Here is a 23,885-nt window from a genome sequence, read left to right as displayed (position 1 = left end):
TTTAGTAAACCGTATAGATCTGTGTTTGGCGGGGTCATGTTTGTTCTTGTTTGGTTCGCGAACAAAATGCGAGAAAAAAATGTAAACTAAACAATGAGTCGCTGATTTATAAGCCCTTTGAAAGACATTAATTTTTAGGCAGGTAATTATCTTCATATAATTTTATTAAAATTGCCATGAAATGTACAGCTTTATGAGGAATTCACGAAGTGGCATGCAGTCTCTGATCTTTTATTTCTGAAACAAACGTTTCGTTTTATGGGAATTTACGTTTCATGAGCTTCAGTATGTATCGATCTCATGAAAAAAATTAATGCATTTGCAGCGCACTCTGCAAATCTCGGGAAACTATATTCAACCTAACCACTAAAGTCGGTAACATTAGCAAATTCAAGAATCTTGGATTCTGCTATTAGTTCAACGGTTGGCACGCTAGAGCGCGGGACCGTCATTTGTTTTCTGGAAATTGGCGAGGTAAGACGTGTTTTTCGACTAACGAGGTTCGTATTTTTGATTTGTCAATACATAATCACTTCTAATCGTTATTATTACTGCCGTTTACTGTCCATCGATGCCTTCGTCCAATATTAATACACATTTCATTATAAATTCGATGGATAGCGTGAAAAGATTTCAATCGATTTTGTGCATTTTCTCCGATCTGTCTGAATTAAATTACAATTTTCCAATATAATTCGAGTTAAATTGTTGCCGTATTATAATATGAGTGCATTTACGTAAACGCATTTGCATTAAATTTGTATTTTACTTCTGTTACAGTTTCAGATTGCAATTCGAATGCCAGGAACGTGCTATTGGCGCGCAATCGACGCCATGACAGTTGAAAATCATTTCGAACGAATTTCAAATGGAATCAATTATATCTGATTATAACAAGTAACATACCATTGCATCTTTAGTAAAAGATTGTAATGTTTTGTGGTTTTTTGTGCACTATGGAGAATTTCACCGAGACATTTACGACATCCTTGTACAGCAGCATCATCGTCGATTCGTCGCCAAGGTACTACTTGATTGCATTCTACAATTGGTGAGTTGTTGCCTACTATTTGTTGTTTCTTTGGTTCTCAATCATGTCGATTGCACTTTGTGTTTTTTAATAAGATAACCTAAATTTCGATCGTTTTCGAATAAGTGTTTCTCGGAATACTTAATTTTAATTATTATCGGGGATAGCGTTGCAATCTTCTTCCAGTCCGAATCGATAACATTGGAAGTGATAGAAATGGTAAAGCATTCATGAGTCCCCTTGTTTGCCACCAAAGGTGGGCAAGATTTTATTCAAATAATAAATGACAAATAAAATCAGCTTACAACGATTCATTCGTGATGTTTGTTCGATCGATACAGAGTGAAAGGTAATCAGAACTGTACAGTACACTTTTGAAACACCCGGTACAATATCTAAGCTCAATAACTCAAGACTCAATAAATTCGACGATAAATCAATGTTTATTAAATAATTTCCTTTCTAAACTAAACATTCATTATTACAATTATTGCGGAAAGTAAAATAACGGGAAATATTAGATAAAGGAACGATTGTAGATGCAAAAATAGCGTACAGAATGATCGCAAGTAACAATTTAAATAACAATGGACGATTGACATCGATAGGCATTACGTTCGAACGTGAAACATTATTTGAGCAATTGTAAAACATTACCGTGAAGTTACTTATATTATTATATGATTAAGATCATATTTGATTAGTGTAAGTGAGTTTTGCGAAGGCACCATGAATCGCCTGTTTCAATTACAACGAATTGCGCGCGCACGCTTCATGGCGACGTCGTGCCACAGTCCGTCGGTCAGAGCACTACCCTCCGTATTATCGAAGATACGTTCGTTGTCGTTCGATCCGTCGGGTGTTATCGCTTCGTTTCGCGTCCGACCAGCGAGTCGAGATTATTTTCAACGGACCTGTCCTACCAAATCGTCAAGACGAAGTTCAAAATGCCATTGGTAAGTCCACTTTTCGTGCTGTCTTCCTCTCGTTCTTTCACTGTCACTCACTCAGCGAAACATTTTCGTTCCTCGATTGTTTCTCGATTGCTTCGCGTCCGAAAGTTAATTTCGAGTTTGACATGCCACCTGGTTATCGTTGGATTCTCAATTTCTCGTCGACGATTTTTGATCCAGCGATTATGGGTGCGGTTTTTGTGGTTAGACACCCCGAGAATACGTACATCCGCGACAGAATAAAATAACAATCGTCGCGAACGCAGACAGTGAAAGGACAAATGTCCGATATCGAAGGGGACTCTTTGATCAGGAGATTGTTGATCACGTTTTTCCAGGGCAATCATGCTGCCCTTACACCCCTGGAGGACATGTCAGCTGGTCGGGGACAAGGAGGTGGGGGGTCTCCACCGAATTGTCAGAAAGTTTTTATACAACGTGACTACAGTGAAGGCACTATGGTTAAATTTCAGACAGAGTTTCCAACGGAATTAGAGAGCAGAGTATGTAATAGAATTTTAATTTGATCGTCATTATTTATAAAATTCAGACAATTAGGAAGAGTTTGATTTTTGTTTCTGTCAAGTTGAACCGGCATCGGCATATTTCTCTATGTTTCTACATGTTTACTATTTTTAATGTCACTTTATGTTCATTCGTGTATATGTATCCGAGTCCCCTATAGGATGCTAGAAGATGTCGAAGAGATACATTGGCTTTGGTTGTTGACCTAACTTTTTCCTTATAAACTAGATAGTAGGATATTTGCAATTTGTATGTCATTTATCAGAAATGATTTGCTATATTACTTCCCAATTTAGCTGGACAGACAGTCGTTCGAGTATACGATCACTCAGTTGAACAACTACTTTGCCGAAGCGGAACGGGCCAGTTGTTCTACATACTGCGAAGGCTGCCTTGCTTGTCTCACTGCTTATCTAATTTATATATGTACAGAGACTCATTACGAGAAGTGTTTGCGAAAAGTGGCAAAGTTTGTTAACGAACAAAATGACAGAGTCTATAAGCCGCGTGGGCTGTTCTTAACGGATCCAACGATGCGTGGACTTAGGCTAATAGAAATTTCAGTATTGGACAGACCTGCGTCGTGACTGCACATTAGCCGATCCAGGGAGTTCTTTATGTGATCCGTGCGCTTCTGCCACTTTGCCAGGATTGCAGATCTATGTGAGCCGATGAGTGTTTCTGGACATAATTACGTTGAACTCCGACCTCCTCTGTTTTAGTTAATGCAACGTGAATTTCGTAATGATCCACGATGATTTACAATTTTCAGTGAACCGTTTTGTAAACATACACGCAATATTGTCGCGAATCCAGCGAACGACACTTACCCTCTTCGAAATTACACAGAATAAGAATCGATTCTCTCGTTCAAGGGCAAATTTTATATTTCACGGATGCAAACAGAATCGATGGAATTTAACAATTTATCACAGGTTTTGTCCGCAAACAACGACAGAGTTTATTTTTGCATGTATGTTTTGATCGGTTGAGAATTATTGTATTTGGAGTCCACATATAGAGTTCAGTTTAAAACATGGACACATACAGAGACCATGGCGTTGTACAAGTTAAATTTTATGTGCGTACAGATATATGTATATATATATATATATATATACAGGGTGTTCGGCCACCCCTGGGAAAAATTTTAATGGGGGATTCTAGAGGCCAAAATAAAACGAAAATCAAGAATACTAACTTGTTGATGGAGGCTTTGTTAAAAAGTTATTAACGTTTAAAGTTCCGCTCGTACTGAATTTTTTTCTCGAAATTGGGTAGGATTTCAGGGGCAGGTCTATTCACCAAAAATTATTGTAATTGACCCCCGCAATTGAAAATAATTTTTTTAGAACGATTTTGAAAAATTTAAGCACCTCCTGGTCGATTTTTCTTAAAAATTCATTTTTCATTTTTAATAATTTTGTTTGACCCCCTATAGAAAAGTTATCTAATACTTTTTTGTAGGTACTCGTAAGCTCTACTTCAGGAAAAAGTTTCATTGAAATATATTCACTATTGCATGAGTTATGGCTGTTTGAAAATTGAACCATTTTTATGGGGTTTTTCTCATTTTTCGGGGTGAAGGATCAACTTTTCGAATATTTTTGGAATTTCTACATATTCTTGACCAAAATACGCGTCGTTTGCTTTTTTAAACGTTAAAATCGGACAATCCGTTCAGGAGTTATGACATTTTAAAGATTCGCATGAAATTTCAAGGAAGCATTTTTGGCCTCGCATTAGATTTTCAGTAAAGAATTTTTTTTTCGAAACTGAGTAGGATTTCGAGGGTATGTCTATTGACCAAACATGCTTGTAATTGACTCCTGTAACTAAATATAATTTTTTTAGTATGATTTAAAATTTTTTAATTTCGTCTGAAAATTTCAATACCTACTCGAATTTTTTTCTCAAAACTGGATAGGAATTCAGGGGTATGTATAATGACCAAAAGTGCTTGTAATTGACCCCTGTAACTAACTATAATTTTTTTAGTATGATTTGAAATTTTTTAATTTCGTCTAAAAATTTCAATACCTAATCGAATTTTTTTCTCGAAACTGGGTAGGATTTCAGGGGTATGTCTATTGACCAAAAATGCTTGTAATCGACCCCTGTAACTAACTATAATTTTTTCAGAATGATTTGAAATTTTTTAATTAAATTTTTTAATAAGTTTTTAATGAAGCCTCAGTCAAGAAATTGGTATTATGATTGTCGTCTCATTTTGGCCTCTAGAATTTTCCATTAAAATTTTTCTCAGGGATGGCCGAACACCCTGTATATAACAGTGCAAATAAAACGTTTAACGCGAAGGAACGGGGCTATACGTTTATTTCAGAACAATTGTTACGCGCGCAACAAGTTGCGTTTAAAATAAGAAAGCTTTATTTACAAATCCGGCACGCGTCGTTCCTTCGCACATTGGGCGAGGTATAAACAGTTTTTTGCTGTTCGTTTAAAGACTTTATCGTCATCTGCATTTAATAGGCGACATACGAATCAAACTTGATCGCGACGCCGTTCGTACGAGGAACAGATTTTGGTTTCAAGTTTGATTCACCGTCTCCGTCAAGTACTGAAAATGTTTTTCTCTTCGCGTCCTAAGTTTCTATGCTTCGTAAACACTAAGAGCGACATCAATTAATTTCCTCTTCCGCGATCTATCTTCCACGATGCTTTACGTTCACGAGAACGCCCGAGTCGATTTTCCGTTTCTGTTTCGAACGCGTACGTGAGGCCAGGTATTCGCTTGCCGTTGGACGACACCTCTCCAGAAAACCAACAGAATTCGAATCGAAATTGCTGGCACAAAGTATTTGCGCTAAGAAATCCAGGGATTGGCTAAGAGAAATTGTACAAAAGAAAAAAAAGAAAAAAAAATATCGAAAAACGAAAAAAAGAGAAGACGAGAACAAAAGAGAGGTGATTATATTAGTAGAATACATTGTATTAAACGGATTGATCGTGTGAACATTGTGATCAAGGATAAATTACGATTACGCGCATCGACGTCGCGGTGCCCAGGTGTGTATATTGTATGCGTGATGATCTTTTTTATTTTATATTTTTGTACAGTATAACGCGAGCGATTCAACTTTCAGAAATCTCTCTCTCTCTCTCTCTCTCTCTCTCTCTCTCTCTCTCCGATGCTCGTTTTTTGAGTCATTTTCGATTTGATTCGTTTTAAGGAACGAGAGATGATCTCATGCGAGCCGCGACTTCCGATTCCATTTTTTATCCGCGACTTTCACACGGCGGTCTGATTTTACAGCGAGACGCGTTTCGCCGCGACAATTATTACGGATGTTAAGCGTACGAGCGTCGGGTATACTTACCACACGTAACCGTGTCACAAAGAGGAGCATGATTAATTTTATACTGCGGTAAAAGTATTCGCCTCGTCCTTGGTCACAATGAACGCGGAGCCTGTTCGACGTAATTACGCGACCGAATCGATGGACAAGACCTTTGAGGCTTCTAGGGCCTTAGATTCTTACGGTTGATATTGTGTGAGACTTCCAGGTGGAAAGTGTTGTCGATTCGAAAGTGTGCTCCGACAGAGTTTCGTCGGAGATACGCGTGAATATTTGTCGAGTCGAATCTGTACGCCAGGAGAAGTAAAAAACTCCATAATATTCGGGTATATCACTACAAAATCGATTGGAGACTATTCGAGGAACATCTGATATTATAGCGTGTGGATTGAACTCGTTAAGTATTTACTACATCTCCGAAACACCGTGTATAGCGATCCGAAGGCGAGTACTGATTGGTATTAATCAGTGTCACGATTAATATCAATGGATTCTGTGATGCGGTTATAGTTGGAAAAATGATATCAATTGGTCGTACGAGGCCGTTGAGGGCTGGTCGCCAACAGCTTCTCTGTTCTTCGTTTCAAGGATCTGAGGATATGATCGGTATCGTACAGTATCATACCATTGAGTGTCATTTAATATCATCATCGATCTTCGTGCAATCTCATACGTTATCCTACAGAGAAGCATACACTACGGTATCATACAACGACATATACTATCATACAACATACGTACTATCATACACTATCATACAGCGCCATACGCAGACATACGATATCATATACTGTCATATGGTATCGTACAACGACATACATTATCATGCAACATACGTACTATCATACACTATCATACAGCGTCATACGCAAGCATACGATATCATACATTGTGATAGAACGACATATATTATCATACAACAAATGTACACTATCATATAGCGCCATACGCAAGCATACTATATCATACACTGTCATATGGTATCGTACAACGACATACATTATCGTGCAACATACGTACTATCATACAGCGTCATACGTAAACATACGATATCATACATTGTCATAGAACGACATATATTATCATACAACAAACGTACACTATCACATAGCGCCATACGTAAGCATACGATATCATACACACTGTCATATGGTATCGTACAACGACATACATTATCATGCAACATACGTACTATTATACACTATCATACAGCATCATACGCAAGCATACGATATCATACATTGTGATAGAACGACATATATTATCATACAACAAACGTACACTATCATACAGCGCCATACGCAAGCATACTATATCATACACTGTCATGTGGTATCGTACAACGACATACATTATCATGCAACATACGTACATTATCATACAACGTCATGCACTATCATACAGCATCATACGCAAGCATACGATATCATACATTATCATGTAACATACGTACTACCATACATTATCGTACAGCATCATACGCAAGCATACGATATCATACACTGTCACACGGTATCGTACAACGACACACATTATCATGCAACATACGTACGTACATTATCATGCAACATACATACGTACATTATCATACAACGTCATGCAGCAAGCCTACGACATACATCGCCATACAGCGCAGTAGTATACAGTGGTATGTTATCATACACTATTATACTAATGTCTGTACCGTATCGTACAGTATTATATTATCATATTATATCAAACGATAACATGCACAGGAGCTCTACACTGTGGGATCGGTGTGTCGTCAGAGTCCTTGTCGAAGATGGCTGCAAGCTGACACGTTAGAACAAGGTTCGATGATGGACAGAGGGAGGGCAGGCACCAAGAAGCAGCGAACATTTTCCACCGTGGGAGTTGACGAATCTTGCCAAATAGCCGCGCCACTGCCTCGAACAATTTTATTTTCCGTTTACCGGCGAACGAAACGAACGAAACGAAATAATGAAAACGAATCTCAGACAGCGTTAACAGGTGGATCTTGAGCGTAAAGATCAAGAGGGTAAAAACTTCACGGTTCGGTTTGTTTGCGTCGCAACGTTACGCGCGGCAGGCTCCGCTCGTATGCAACGCGCGCGACGTTGCATAATGTGTAAATAGCGAATTAATCGTCGATAACACGGAGTATCAAGAAAGAAGAACCGTTTGTTATACTTAATTTAATTGTAGGACCAAAACGTTTGATGATTCGTTACTGTAAAGGACACCATCGTTCGAGTGTAATTTCTAAATGTTTTAATAATAAAAACTGCGTAAAAGTCATCGACAGAGGGACTATGTCGGGACGTGGGTGGTGAAGTTGTAATTAGAGTCTACGATCATTCTGTACGCATATTCAAACAACATGGCGTCACACGTGACCGTGAAAATCACGGATTCACGGACAATCGTTTTCCCAGAACGTTTCGGTATTCACTGTTCCTTAAATGATTCGACGGAAGGTTGTAACATTTTCAAACGTTTCAAAGGTTGAATAGTCAAGTTTATTTCCGTGATACGAACAGTCGGAATATTAAATGCAAATTCGATATGCACTTAATCTTACGTACACGTGTATCTGTGTCACGTGAAATGAGAGGTACAGTTCCGTTTATCTATGCGCTACTTAAAACCCGAGTATCGCGTGCGAATGCAACATCCAGGCAATGCAACATTGAAATTCGACCTTGGTTACACGCGAACGAAGGAAACGAGGCGGGGAGAAGGCGAATAGATTGGAAAGACATATTTGAGCACATTCAGATTTTATTTTGTCGCACGCAATAGTCTCCGACAGACATGCTCGCACTCGTAGCTATATCAAAAGACTAGAAACCAGTCTCACTCGTGTCGCCTGAATTCTCACGTTCGCTTAAAAACACTGCGCCCGACACATCGCGGCGATAACGATATCCGTAGAGTCGATTCGCCGCCGTCGCGTTCGCGTCGTCGGTCAGAGGACCTCCGTTATTCCTCGAGCTTCGTTGATCGTACACGATCGTGTTCGTTCGTATCGCCTTTGTTCCGAGAAAACGGCGAACAACTAAATACAGAAACGGGGGGACAGGTCGATACGAGAAACACGAAACTCGCGTTTTCGTTTTCCGCGTCGGCGACGGTCGCGTGACGCAACGGAACCCCATTAATGCAATCCGCGCCGACTCGCCGTCGGATCCGTTCGTCAGTGTCCCACCGACACACCGATACGCCCAACTGGTTTCTCCTCGAGTCCTTCGCCGTGAATCGAAACGTGACGCGTGCTTCGTTCGCTGTGACATATAAAAACGGTCGATCCTGCTACGTTTCACGAACAAAAAAAAACAAAAAACGGAAAAAAAGTATCCAACGTTCGGTTCCCCCGGTCCGTCGACGTCCGTCCTTCGGGCTATCCTAAGATATCGAGACTATAATAGAAAAAGATTGTCGAAATCGAATTCATATTCACCGTTCGTTGTCGTGCGTTTACGAGCAACGTCGGCGCAGGTTACGACCATCCCCACCCTCTCTAACAATTAAATCGTAGCGAGCGACCTCTACCGTCCCTGTCTCGAGGCGATCACCGGCGTCGCCACTCGTCTCCGTTTCTCCGGTAGAGGGGAGAGCGGGTCGGTGAAGTTTTCTGGTCAGCGACCTTAACCCTTCGGGAACCCGTTGGGACTTTCTCCAATGATCGGTGGCTGTCCATTTCGAAAATGATTTACGGTACCTGCAAGGTGCCGCAGCGTCCTTGGTCGACCCACGCGTTAAGGCGGCCGGAGAACGACCTTTGGAGCCGAAGGTGTCTCTCTTCCTCGTCTGTCAGTTCGCGCAGACGGCCGAGAACGTTCTCGATTTGATTCACAGGCTCTGAAGCGTGGTAGACGTGATGCGTCAAATGAGCAAACAGAGCTTGTTGCGGCTCTTCCGGTCGGGGATCAGAGCCTTCGATTTCGCGGCGTCCTCCGGCGTGCTTCTCGCGTACAGCGACCTGCTGATACGATGCCTGACGCCTTTGCTCAACGAGCTACTGCCTTTCCTCAACGACGCGAATCGTCCTAGCGCGGACTTCTCTGGGACCTCTTTTCTCTCCGGGTGCGCGCAGTTGAGCGTAGTGACCGTGAACTCGATGTCCTTAGGTTCGTACGCGACGAACTCCTCGACCGGTTCATCGATGGTGTCGCGGTCGATCCACGTCAGACCCATCTCGACCTTCTCCGCGAGGTCTTGCCAGTGCCTTCTGTTCTCCATGGTGCCTTCGTAGAGAGGCATTATCCAGGGGAAGGTGTCTGACATGACCTTGTACAGCGGCTGACAGATGACGTCGATGAAACCGACCTGCATCTGCGGCAGCTCGTCCTTTCTCTCGCGGTCCATCATCGCTACAGGCTGCTGGTTCAGCTGCAGACGTTCCAGGTCACCCTGGTCGAAGAACTCGTCCGCCACCAGCTTGGCCACGCGATGCTGGACGTCCCAGGGCTTGGCTATCGCGCTTACGTCGCAGGCTGTCATCATCATGCCGCACAGCACTGCGAATCGAACGTTAACATTAGAGTGTACACGTTAGGTTGTCCAGAAGCAAATGGCGGTTGAATGAAAGCATGTGGAACACTCTTAGCTTCCTTTTGCTTCCGGAGTTTAGTGCAACTCTAGGAGCATTCAATCATTTTAAGAACGGAGGATACGATCGAGCGCTTGCGAGAGGAACGGGAGGCTAAACAAACCCTGTGTTCTACATATTAACTTCATCGTTACTAGGGGGTTATTGAACTCGGAATAAGTAGCCTTGTCTCTTCTTAAACACCCAAAATATTTTATCACAAAGAAGATCTCAGTTTTAGGCTCCAGGTGTTCAAAGTTCAACGCGTTAGAGCCAAATCCGCCATTTGTTTCTGAACCACCTAAAATCTCGTGATTGATTACGAGACGGGGATCACCTGGTGACGTTATTGGTAGAGTGCTTACGTTCTTTCTTCTCTTCGCTCTGCCAGTCGAACTCCCCCTCATCTATCAGCTCCATGAAGCGATTCTTCTTCTTGAAATAGACCGCCAGGTCGGTGGAGAGGATCGCGCTCTCGACCACCTTCATCACCCTTCTGTAATCCTCCATGGAGAGGCTCTGGAAGATGTTGTTGCTGTCGGAGTTGAGGATCATTACGCACTGATCGAAGTGATGGTGCTCCATGGTGCTGGTCGAGTACAGGATGGCCAACGGGGACTCGGTTTTCATCTGGAACGCGTTGTTCGTTCCACGGTGGTCCAGGTCGTGGCACAGACATGCCACCAGGAGTCCCAGGATCTCCAGGTCGGTCATGAACTGCTCCATCTTTCCGGTCTTCAGCATCGCGAACATCGTCTGAGCCACGTTTAGCGCGTGCCTCCAGTTGTGGTACTTGACCGGTCTACGTCAAAACAAATCCCATCGCAAAAAGTCAGACAACGTGCAAGGAAACGACAGAAGAAATAAGATAACAAGAAAGCCACTTTATAAATTTCAAGAAACAAAACGTACGATAGAAGTGAAGAGAAGAAACATCGTACCTATAGTTTTTCTTGACGCTGAGGATCCACCTGCACAGGACTTCGTACGGTATGTGAAACTTGTGAATCAAGTTGCATTGCTTGAACATCCGGATGGTGGCTCTGCAGGTGTCCTCGTCGGTCAGATCAAAGTCGATGAACGTAAAGCTGTAGAGATTGTACGAATCCGCGGAGGGTATCGTCTCCGAGATCAGCTTGACCGTGTCGTCGTTACTGGCGGTCGCGTGGTAGCTCAGACACTCGAGGGCGACCTTCTGTTTGGCCATCAGCTTGCACGCTGACTCGTACATCTGGGTGTTGTGTATCCCGAGACCGCAGAATATGGCGAACGCCTCAAAGATCGACACGTCCGAGTCGGTGAAGGACGTTCCGTTGTCCTGCAAGACAATACTCCCGGTGAGCATCGAAACGATCCTTTCATTTCGAACCGATCAGTCTGGGAGCCGTCGTTGCTAAAAGCTACGTGGTGGTCCATCGCTTTCCGTACTCGCCACCAGAGGGCTACGCTCTTGTCTCTCTCGCAAGCACTCGACCGACTCCTCCGTTGCTACATATACACTCCTCTCAATTGAGCGCTTGCGAGAGAAACTGTCTCTCTGGTGGTAAGTAGGGGAGGCGATGGGCGAATCAGAGAAACAACAGAAATGGTATTGGTAACGAACGTCTAAAGTGGAAGGAAGATGGACTCTAAATTAACGTTTGGTAACCACGATTTACCGAGCAACAGAAAATTGTCTACTCAACCTTGTTGATCAACTGAGCAACACCAATGACGGTCCTCTGGCCGTTAACTATGGGCATACAGAGGATGCTCTTGATCGGTTCGTTCCCCGATTGGATGACGTCCTTCTTGAGCCACGTGGCCACGTCGCCGATGTTGAGAATTTGCCCAGTCAGCGCCACGTACCTCGCGATCTGACCCAGAGGGCTGCAAAGATCGCTCCCGCTCGGCCTGTACACCTTCGCCTCCTCGCTCTTGTTGTCCATCTCGAAGATGGTGGTGAACTTGTTGCTCTCGTTCGATGCCTGGGAACGTCGATGAGAATTGTTTGTGAGAAAACGAACGTGCGACCAATGGCGGAAGCCCGTTCCTTAAATCGCGCGAAAAGTTTAAGTCGGTAGTTCCCTTTAGCGCGGGACGGTTTTACTCACGTGCTGTTGGAAAATGTCCTCCACCTCGATGTTGTTGCTCTGAGCCGCCAGGAAAGAGAAAAAGACGATCAGACTTACGAATTCGAGCAACACGTGCCGGTGTCACTCACCTCTCTCCTCGACAATGGCTTTCTGCTCTCTTGCGTCGATTTACCGGGTCGTTCGACGATCTTTTCGAGGTGTCCCTGAAACGAAACTTAGGATCTCTTATTATGTTCGTCGCCGCCCGCTTTCAAGGAGTTCAACGGATCCTCGCTTTGGACAATTTTCGCGATCCGTGATCAAATGTTAGATATACAGCAAGGATTCGTAAGATGAACGTCGCTTCGAAGTTGGGGTGTTCATCTTTCGTACAGTGGAGGTGAAATTCGACACCAGCGGGTGTTCCACGCTTCACTGGGTCCAAAGAGGATTCCCCTGGTTGGGAGGTATAGAAGTGTTCAATTTACGAATCATGGCTAGTGATCATTTTAAGAATCGTTACTGTATCCAACGATTCACGATGGAATAGGAACGATGCAACAGATCCTCACTAATTGGGCGGGATAGAAATGTTCAATTTACGAATCATTACTGTATCCGTAGATATTCTGTAGAATATCTTTTTAGCAAATTAACTAGAAAAAAATTGGATAAAATTGACTTAATCTATCTACTTTTGGCTATTAAATAGTCTCCCCTCCCCCTCCCCCGCGTTAAAGCTACAATGAACGAATCGAGAAAGCCCAGGAAACGTGCAATGTCCAATTTGATACGTTCGATAACGCGTTTGATATTCGCGCGAACTTACTGCCTCGCCGCAGTCCAGATCCAAAAGGTACACGGCGCATCTTTCGCACTTGAGCAGCTCTTTCGCCTCGGTCATGATCTTGGTGACGAGGCACTCGAGATTGTTCTGCTCCTCGAATATGTTCCTCGCGAGATTCAGGAGGATCTGGTTCCTGCGGTACTCTTGCACCGAGAGTTCGAACAGTTGCGCGTTTTGTATACCGATACCGCAAAAGGTCAGGTACCTGGGACCAGTTTCACCCGTTAAAAGACGACAACGATGTCTATAGCGATCGGACAATCGTCGACCAACCTCTGAAACACCTCGACATCTCTCTCCGTGAACTCGTTGCTCCCGTTGGTCTTATTTATGATCTGCGCTACCCCGATCACGTCGCCCTCGTAATTGCAGATCGGCATAGACAGGATCAACGTCGTCTTGTAACCCGTTCGCATGTCGATGGCGCTGTTGAACCTTGGGTCCTGGAAACCATTCGAAAAGCTGATCCTTCGGACGGTGTCTTGAGCGTAGGAGTTCCGGTACTCCAAGCGGGACTAATACTATACAGGGCATTTGGCATCTATAGAACAAAAATTTAATGAGAGATTCCAGGGGGCAAAATAAGACGCAAATCAGAAATAGTATTTTGTTAATTGAGGGTATTTTGCCCTCTAGAACCTGCCATTAAAATGTTTCCCAGGAATGGCCGGAACACCCTGCATAGCGAAACACGAAAATACTCGATATCCACCTAGCAGACTATCGTCCAAACCTTGTAAGCGTCCTTGATGTTGATGCTTTCCTTGGTCTGAGCCACGTAGCCAGCGATTCCCACTCCGAACGGTATCTTGATCTCCTCGTTCTTCGCGCGTTGAATGGCCTCCTCGAGCTCCGTGTCCTGCGTCACGTCGAACAGTTTAGCGACCAGGTACCTGTCCTCCAGAGGTCCTTTGGCCAGGAACAGACTGCCACGATCCGCGTGAGTGAGAAGACCCACGTTCACCAGGATCTTGTGGCAGAGAACGTTGATGTCCAACTCGTTCGCCACGTCCCTGATCAGTTCCATGAACAAATCGCTCTCGTCCAGCCTGTTGAGCTCCTCCCGTCGTCCCACCAACGACGTGTAAGTCCTGCACGGAACGAAAACTAATTGTACCTCGGCGCGAATCCTCGTTTCGCTAGGTCGCGGAGCCGTTCGTTTCGTCGTGATTCACCTGCTGGGGCTTGTGCTGCGCTTTGCCGGCGAGCTGGACGCCAGCCAGGTTTGGAACAAGTCCGAGGTGACGCTGTTGCGTTTACTTCGGGTCAGGAGGCTCTCCTCCCGGTGCAAGCTCCTAACCGGTGACTTGGTCTGAGGCTCGGCCACGGTTTGCAACCTCTGACGAAGCTCGTAGCTAGCGTTCTCTCGGAGCCAGGCCTCCGCTGCGTCGGGATACGCCTCGAGGTACCTTTGTTCGAAAAAATACTCGCGATACATACGCGTCACCCGGTGCATCGGTCGAAAATATTGCGGGGTACCATAGAAAATTGAACAGGGCGAGGGCAAGCTACATACGTAGTAAGAGGATGTCCATATTCAGGAGAGATACATTTTCTCTTTATTTATGGTTAATGAGCTCATGACTACGATACGGTTCTATCTTACTCTGGCTTAATACGTGGTCACCTCAGCCAATAGTGAGGTGACATTCACTGGGTGTTCGTAAACCAAATCTATTCTTTTTCGTGGCCATTCCTCGTACGAGCAAACGTAAACAAAATTAAATAGCGTAAGTTTGAGAAATTATTTGCAATCGAATGGTATTAAATTCAAGGGGTTAATTCTGTTGATTCGAACGAGGAAGTAGTTAAGGAACGAATCGTTTGGTCTACCTTCCGACTTTCTCCATGGTGAGACCATCGTCCTCGTCGTACTCGTGTATAGTTTCCTGGCAGGTGATCCGTTTGCTTCTGCACAGCCTGGCGATGTCGGTTTCCTTCAGTTCAGTCTTGGTGCTCGCGCTTAAAGGTAATTTTGATTTCTCCGAGGCGCACGACCTCATCTTGCCGGGTTCCTGACACGGGTCAGGCGCGTCGGGTTCCTCGGGATTCGGTGATCGCACCAGCTGGCATTCGCTTCTCTCCACCATCTTGGATGAGACGAGCTTCGTCGAAATTTTCATCGTCTCGAAACTTTTCAAGCTGTCGTTCACCTGCGTCCATTGTTAAATCTTTTACGTTCGTCGTCCATCTTGGAATGCCTGACCAACAGTTAACCTTAATAAAATCGCGACGAGAGCCTTGCTCGCTTGAACCTTGACCTTTCATTCAAGACAGTTCTCACGTGTACATTCTGCTTTTTTTTTTACTATAAAAAAATAACCAAAAATGCCAGCATAAGGTCGAAACGTTGAAGGGGGCTACTAGAATTTTTCTAGAGTCGATTTTTAATTCTAATTTGTTACAATTTTTTGTTCCAGTTTCATTTGGAATATCAATTGCGTAACAAAATTGTTTCGATATTGTTTCACACGATTCGTTTAATTTACACGCAATCTATTAATCGCGCAAAATTTATTTACGAAATTATACTCTTCGTTCCCGTTGTTACGGATAATGAATGACTACAAAATTACATATAAATTATCCTATCGATCTCTACAGAGCAAACACAATTTCCCTTATTAAAATGAAACGTCAACGTTAATACGTATCCATCGACGTTTCGAGTGCAGCCAACGCGCGGGATTCCCCGTACAGGAGTATGGGGATTTTTATTTCTATAGGTTGTTACGCGTCGTACGTGGCTCGAGAAAAATAAAACGGGCGGGTTTTAATTACGACGTTTCCTTTTTCCACTTTCGTCCGTACCTCCGTGTCTTTTGCCTCCGGCAGCTCTTCGTCCACTTCGTCTTCGGACTCCATATCATCTTAGGTCTGAATTAATTACCATTGGACTGCAATGGCGGGCGACGTCTCTCGACGCTAACTCGAGATCGCGACGAGGATCGTCGACATTGTGCTCGCGTCGCTTTGTGAAAGTTTACGTGCTTTCTGCTCGCAACTCCCGAACCTGAAATAAGTATTCGTTTCCATGGACTTGTTACTTGAATTTACGCTTTGCCAACGCGACAGGTCGAAAGAAAAGGAGTCAAATTGAAGAAAATAACATTTTCTACGGATACGGGTGAGAACATAACCTAAGATAGAGTAACCTAACCTAAACCTTCTAATTTTGGTGTAGAGTCGTCCCGTTTATTCGGTTGTATCTTTTACTAACGATAGTCTTTTGCACTATTTGCATTGTTCTTAAAATTAGAATCGACAGTAAAAAATAATTTCTGCAAATTTGTCGTTAAATATCACGTTACATATAAAAGATTGTACTTAATATTTAATTGAAAGGGAAGTAGAATTCATTGATGTAGGATAACAAGAATTTGCATCGCGTGCAAAATTAGAATCGGAAATAAAAAATAATTTCTACAAATTTGTCGTTAAATATCACGTTACATATAAAAGATTGTACTTAATATTTAATTGAAAGGGAAGTAGAATTCATTGGTGTAGGATAACAAGAATTTGCATCGCGTGCAAAGTTAGAATCGAAAATAAAAAATAATTTCTGCAAATTTATCGTTAAATATTACGTTACATATAAAAGATTGTAGTTAATATTTATTTGAAAGGGAAGGAGACTCTATTGGCGTAGAATAACAAGAATTTGCATCGCCTCCAAGTTAGAATCGAAAATAAAATATAATTTCTGCAAATTTATCGTTAAATATTACGTTACATATAAAAGATTGTAGTTAATATTTATTTGAAAGGGAAGTAGAATCCATTGGCGTAGGATAACAAAAATTCACATAGCTTCCAAACTTACAATCGGAAATAAAAAATAATTTCTGCAAATTTATCGTTAAATATCACGTCACATATAAAAGATTGTAGTTAATTTTTATTTGAAAGGGAAGTAGAATCCATTGGCGTAAGATAACAAAAATTCACATAGTTTCCAAACTTACAATCGGAAATAAAAAATAATTTCCTCAAATTTATCGTTAAATATCACGTCACATATAAAAGATAGTAGTTAATTTTTATTTGAAAGGGAAGTAGAATCCATTGGCGTAGGATAACAAAAATTCACATAGCTTCCAAACTTACAATCGGAAATAAAAAATAATTTCTGCAAATTTATCGTTAAATATCACGTCACATATAAAAGATTGTAGTTAATTTTTATTTGAAAGGGAAGTAGAATCCATTGGCGTAAGATAACAAAAATTCACATAGTTTCCAAACTTACAATCGGAAATAAAAAATAATTTCCTCAAATTTATCGTTAAATATTACGTTACATATAAAAGATTGTAGTTAATATTTATTTGAAAGGGAAGTAGAATCCATTGGCGTAGGATAACAAGAATTTCCATCGCTTCCAAAGTTAGAATCGGAAATAAAACATAATTTCTGCAAATTTATCGTTAAATATCACGTTACATATAAAAGATCGTAGTTAATATTTATTTGAAAGGGAAGTAGAATCCATTGGCGTAGGATAACAAAAATTCACATAGCTTCCAAACTTACAATCGGAAATAAAAAATAATTTCTGCAAATTTATCGTTAAATATCACGTTACATATAAAAGATCGTAGTTAATATTTATTTGAAAGGGAAGTAGAATCCATTGGCGTAAGATAACAAAAATTCACATAGTTTCCAAACTTACAATCGGAAATAAAAAATAATTTCCTCAAATTTATCGTTAAATATCACGTCACATATAAAAGATCGCAGTTAATATTTATTTGAAAGGGAAGTAGAATCCATTGGCGTAGGATAACAAAAATTCACATAGCTTCCAAATTTACAATCGGAAATAAAAAATAATTTCCTCAAATTTATCGTTAAATATCACGTCACATATAAAAGATTGTAGTTAATTTTTATTTGAAAGGAAAGTTGAATCCATTGGCGTAGGATAACAAGAATTTCCATCGCTTTCAAAGTTAGAATCGGAAATAAAACATAATTTCTGCAAATTTATCGTTAAATATCACGTTACATATAAAAGATCGCAGTTAATATTTATTTGAAAGGGAAGTAGAATCCATTGGCGTAGGATAACAAAAATTCACATAGCTTCCAAACTTACAATCGGAAATAAAAAATAATTTCTGCAAATTTATCGTTAAATATCACGTCACATATAAAAGATTGTAGTTAATTTTTATTTGAAAGGGAAGTAGAATCCAATGGCGCAGGATAACAAGAATTTCCATCGCTTCCAAAGTTAGAATCGCAAAAAAAAGAATTAATTTTTCAAATTTATCATCAAATATTACGTCACATATAATAGATTGTAGTCAATATTTGTTTCAAAGAGAAGTAGAATCCATTGGCGTAAGATCCCAGAAAGATTGAATGGTGGAAAATTGTTGCGCAACGATATTCATTTCCCAACGCTTTCCACGCTTGCACGATCAAATTTGAATGTTTATCAAGACATGGAAGTTGGTTTATAGCAAGCATTTCCGTGTATGGAGACAGCCTGGCACGGAATTTTACAAGAGTATTACCCGACGGACGATTAAGCATGGAGGAGGTTCCGTAATGTTAGGGGACTTTATGACAGCAAGTGGAACTAGTAACATTGAATTTATTGAGTGAACTATGGAGAAAATACCTCGGTACACTAGCAAGAAGCTCGAAGCCTTCGATCCCTTCCTCGATTCCACAAAAAATCAGAATTTCTAAATAACCTAACTTCTCTCGAAACTATTTCCAATTTCTATCGCTTTGGGCGCCTCCAAATATTTCCCCCACCAAAACGAACTGTATTTTCGTTTCGTCGGTTAGCCATTTCGTTTGCTTCGTTGTGCACATATTTATATTTGTTTTCGCCGCGACGAACTGGTCGTTATAAAAACTAAAGGGTCCTCGCGACGTCGGTTTCGGTTTGGCTTTCCATCCCTCTTGTTATTTATTTTTCGAGCGATTCCTTCCCTTTTCATCGCGTTCAGAATTTTTCCAGCGACCGTGTCCCGGTATCCCCCGAAGAGGTTCCCGTTGTTCTCTGTACGTATTCGTCGGGACAAACATTCCGCCGCGAAGTTGGTGCGTCGTAAACCCCCGCGGTTGCGTAACTACGGCATCCCTCTTTCACCCTCTCCGTCCTATTTCGCGAACGACTCGCCAGGGAAATTCGCGTCTAATCGGTGAATTATGAAATTGCGCGATTTGATATTCAAACCGGTCGTTCGTCGTCCCCGTGTGCGTTCACCGCGTAAAATAACCGCCGTAGAACGCGAAACGAAACGCATTCGTTCGTGAAATTAACGTCCACCTGGTGGACGCGTTTATCACGATGGCACGCCATCGTTTTGTTTATCACCTGCGCCGACCGTGAAAAGCGAAATTTCGTGCTAATCAATGGGGCTTTCTTCGCCCTTCCGTTCCGCGGGACCGATTCATAAATACAAACGCCAAGATAAATAGCCCCGTTCGGCCTAGTTGGGAGAAAGAGTGGCCCTAAAACACCGCTACAATTCACGCATTAAGGGTGGATTCTCTCGTAACAGCGTCAATATTAAAGTTTCCTTTTTAATTTTTTTTCCGTATAGAATTAAGTGTTCTATTGTAACAGACTCTTAGGAATACCAGGAGAAACCCTTAAACTGTATGAAAATATATTTTTAATACATTTTTTCATTATCTTTTATTAAATAGTAAAATCTTTTAATTCTATCTGACTATGTAATCTTAATTGGTATACAGGGTGTTCCGTCAACCCTGGAAGAAATTTTAATGGGGGATTCTGGAGGCCAAAATAAGACGAAAATCAAGAATACCAATTTGTTGATGGAGATTTCGTTAAAAAGTTATTAACGTTTAAAGTTCCGCTTCTACTGAATTTTTTTTCTCGAAAATGCGCAAGATTTCGGAGGTATGTCTATTCACCAAAAATAATTGTAATTGTCCCCCGCAACCGAAAATAATTTTTTCAAAACGATTTGAAATTTTTTTTTTCCGCCGAAAAATTTCACACCTTCTCGAATTTTTTTCTAGAAACTGGGTAGGATTTCGGGGTTATGTCTATTAACCAAAAATGCTTGTAATTGACCCCTGCAACTAAATATAATTTTTCTAGTATGATTTGAAATTTTTTAATTTCGTCTAAAAATTTCACACCTTCTCGAATTTTTTTCTAGAAAGTGGGTAGGTTTTCGGAGATATGTCTATTGACCAAAAATGCTTGTAATTGACCCCTGCAACTAAATATAATTTTTCTAGTATGATTTGAAATTTTTTAATTTCGTCTAAAAATTTCACACCTTCTCGAATTTTTTTCTAGAAAGTGGGTAGGATTTCGGGGTTATGTCTATTGACCAAAAATGCTTGTAATTGATCCCCGCATCCAAATATAATTTTTCCAGAACGATTTGAAATTTTTTATTTTTCGTCGAAAAATTTAAGCACCTATCCAATTTTTTTTCTCGAAAGTGGATAGGATTTCGTGGGTATGTCTATTGACCAAAAATGCTCGTAATTGACCTTCGAATCCAAATATAATTTTTCCAGAACGATTTGAAATTTTTAAATTTAATTGTTAATAACTTTTTAACCAAGCCTCAGTCAAGAAATTGATATTCTTGATTTTCGTCTTATTTTGGCCTCTAGAATCTCCCATTAAAATTTTCCCCAGGGGTGGCCGTACACCCTGTATAAAAATATCTACAAATATTTTGTGCAGAATCTTTTGCTCGAGAATTCTCGAAACAGTGACCAAATAAAGCAGGCGATTCCCTTAAAAAATTATTCTTTATCGCGCTTCGAGACGCTCGATGGATCGCCCGCTTCATTCGTCGGTGGTTCGATGAAATTGCTCGCCGATAAATACTTTAATTTAAGCCTGTAATTGATATTTAAAAAACGATTCGTTTAGTCGTAAAGCTCGCGATCTAATTACCATCGATCATTCCCGCGACGAGTCGGTCCGTCGCGTGAATATTTCAGCCACGAGGCCTCGCCGACGCCTCTGTGTCCTTTTATTCACTCCTGTTAACCGTGCACCGCGTTTTTACTGCATCCCTGGACCCGCAATCGAGCGAGAGTTAATTCTTTGTGCGACAGCATCGAAGCATCGCCCGTGGCCCTTATAATAACTTCGTTTAACTCCGGAGAAGAATCACCGCGATCTTCCCAAGATCCACCCCATCGGAGTCCTCGAAAGTCATATTCGCCGACTTCCACCGGTTAAAATACCTTCTTTGTTGTCGACGCGTTGACGTCAAAACATCCCCTTGGATAATCTTCGTAAACGCTCAGGCAAAGACCATTCAATTTTTCGGTTTATAGAAACGCACGAAACGGCCTTATTGTCCCGGCACCCCCTCAATTACGACCATTTAACCGTCCTCTGATCAAAGATCGATCCAACCCTTTGTTCGACCACCGTGAAGCATCTTCGTGGCCCGTAAATTATCTCCCGTTTAATTCTGGAATCGTCGTGATTTCTTGAGATCCATTAGACTCGTCGGAGACCGTATTTGCTTCCGTTGGAATCTTGATTTCCCTTGGAAATGGACGATTCGAGTTTTCATTCATCCGCCTAACCCTCTATTCCGAGGTTATCCGCGTAATAACCTCGTGGTCCGTCGGTTTCGCCGCTCTGGACCCTTGGAAAATCGTATTCGACGACTTCCACGGGTCAAGGTACCTTTGCTGTCCACGCGTCGACGTCGAAACGTCCATCGAGGATTCAATTTGGTTTCGTAACAGCCCCGGACAGGGCAATCCGGAAGCGCCGGTTAACGTCGATCATTCATGGGTTCGCTCGAAACGCGTAAAATGGTCTCAACCCTTCAATCGTCCTGGCCATTTAGCCGTCCTCTAATCAGAGCTCGACTTAATTCCTAATCCGATCGTCGAGGATTACATAACAGCCTCGTGATCTCGAAAAATCCCCTTTGAAGATCATATTCGAACAAAATACTCTTTGCCATTCACGTGTCGAAGTATTTTGTTTCGTGAGAAGCACTGGTTACTCGGGCACCGAAACTAAATTCTATAGCCTCGTGATTCCCCTTGAACAACCATATTTAGACGAGAAAATACTCTTAAAAAAAGAAACTTTCGAGGATTCCAGGTTTCGTAACACCGTGGAATCAGAAGCAGACCTAACCCCTAATCTGACCCAGAGTTCTCACAGCCCTCTGTGAAAAAATCTTTCGATGACTTTCGTAAACGGCCTCCGTGGTTGTCCCATTTAACCTTGGAAATCAGTCGCGGGCTGGCCCAGTGCCGGGCGTCCTGGCCCCCGTTCGTCTCGCGTAACGATAATCGAGACGGTTCCACGTTTGCATCGATCTCGAAGGAACGCACGTCCCGGTCATCGTGACTTCGCCGGTCGAGTCCTCTCGGCGGAGTGTCGCCAGAACCGAGTGCGCTGTCGACGTTTTCACCCGGTGCACTGGGGTCCTCGTCAGCCCCCGGCCGTCAGCGTCGACGCATTCCGGCGGAACGTCGTCCGTATACCCGAGAGCGTCCCTTTGATCGACGTTTATCTCCTCTTGTCTCTGAGCCTCTCTCGACTCTGCTCGTTTCGCTGGCCAGCCTCGCCAGGGCACGTTTCACCGGGTCTCCGATGGATTATGGATTTTCTTTCGCCGTCAGGGTCCTCCGGGTTCGCGGGGTTCGCCAACGAAACCAGTTCGTTTTTTCGTGTTCCTCGCTACCCTCCCCCCACCTTCGATGGAATTTAGTTCACCGTCACGCACATGTGTCCTGGGTACTGCGTAGGATTGACGTCGGGACGCGGGTTCCGGCGGCGCGACGATCGCGAAACGGTCAACCAAGCCGGTCGAAAGCTCCGAGCTTACTGAAGCCAGGCCAACCGACGACGCGACGGGTGTTCGTGAAACACGAAGCTCGGACGGATGCGCGCAAGCTTTCCCCGTCTTCGCGAGCCGCCTCTGCGTGTAGGCGTGTATCTCCCCTCGTCGCGTGCACGCCGGGACGGGGTTGTGCGCTGGTGCTCGTGCTGGTGGATCGCGGGAACTGGTGCGCGAGCTTCGACCGCTCGCGAGCCTGAGTCTGCCCGCGGAGGACGACCAGCGGTGCTGGACAGCCACGCGGCCACCGGTACCTGCCGTCCCTGGGGAACCGACCAACAAACATTCCCTAATTAATCGTATTCCTATTTTTATTACCTTCATGGAACTGGAAATCAAATACGATTCTCGACGGTTTCGATAACTTTATTTCAATGCCAATTCTATGTCTCATTGGGCGAGCACTACCGCAAGGCTTTTCTTTCAGGAATCTTGCACTACATTTAAGCGATTCTTTAGGAATTAATTGCAGTGGAAGTACATGTTCGAATGATTTGGGTTTGATATACGATTCTTTTGTGGTTCAGATTTGTCGAGTGAGTACCACGGGGCTTTTCTTTCAGGAATCTTGCACTACATTCAAGCGATTCTTTAGGAAATAATTGCAGTGAAAGTACATGTTCGAATCGTTTGTGTTTGATGGACAATTCTTTTGTGGTTCAGATTTGTCGGGTGAGTACCACAGGGCTTTTCTTTCAGGAATCTTGCACTACATTTAAGCGATTCTTTAGGAATTAATTG

The 23,885-nt window shown here is 42.5% G+C and overlaps 2 protein-coding genes across 4 annotated transcripts; one reads left to right on the top strand and one right to left on the bottom strand.

The window, feature by feature from the left end:
- The first annotated feature begins 431 nt into the window (after window positions 1-431).
- LOC143346691 (uncharacterized) lies at window positions 432-8,108 on the top strand. Its single transcript, XM_076775038.1, has 6 exons — window positions 432-500; window positions 781-1,051; window positions 1,755-1,986; window positions 2,322-2,486; window positions 2,805-3,634; window positions 4,803-8,108. Exons 2-5 carry the CDS (start codon window positions 933-935, stop codon window positions 3,093-3,095), a joined length of 807 nt encoding a protein of 268 aa, XP_076631153.1. The 5' UTR covers window positions 432-500; window positions 781-932; the 3' UTR covers window positions 3,096-3,634; window positions 4,803-8,108.
- A 465-nt stretch (window positions 8,109-8,573) lies between these two features.
- On the bottom strand, window positions 8,574-23,309 carry Pde6 (phosphodiesterase 6). 3 transcript variants are annotated; one of them, XM_076775023.1, is made up of 13 exons: window positions 21,221-23,297; window positions 16,114-16,315; window positions 15,136-15,455; window positions 14,478-14,711; window positions 14,036-14,393; window positions 13,576-13,745; window positions 13,285-13,507; window positions 12,606-12,679; window positions 12,495-12,543; window positions 12,087-12,368; window positions 11,343-11,719; window positions 10,767-11,203; window positions 8,574-10,330 (listed from the first exon to the last, which is right to left on the bottom strand). In XM_076775023.1, exons 2-13 carry the CDS (start codon window positions 16,165-16,167, stop codon window positions 9,696-9,698), a joined length of 3,213 nt encoding a protein of 1,070 aa, XP_076631138.1. In that variant the 5' UTR covers window positions 16,168-16,315; window positions 21,221-23,297; the 3' UTR covers window positions 8,574-9,695. The 3 variants fall into 3 exon arrangements, with proteins under 3 accessions (XP_076631138.1, XP_076631139.1, XP_076631140.1); XM_076775024.1 differs by having other exon boundaries at window positions 12,495-12,533; window positions 12,605-12,679; window positions 21,221-23,289; XM_076775025.1 differs by having other exon boundaries at window positions 10,070-10,330; window positions 10,739-11,203; window positions 21,221-23,309.
- Between the last annotated feature and the right edge of the window lie 576 nt (window positions 23,310-23,885).

The sequence above is a fragment of the Colletes latitarsis genome, chromosome 10 (assembly GCF_051014445.1).
Source record: "Colletes latitarsis isolate SP2378_abdomen chromosome 10, iyColLati1, whole genome shotgun sequence".
Lineage (NCBI taxonomy): Eukaryota > Metazoa > Arthropoda > Insecta > Hymenoptera > Colletidae > Colletes > Colletes latitarsis.
The sequence above is the reverse complement of the archived record's forward strand: the minus strand, read 5'-3'. Positions and strand labels throughout refer to the sequence as shown.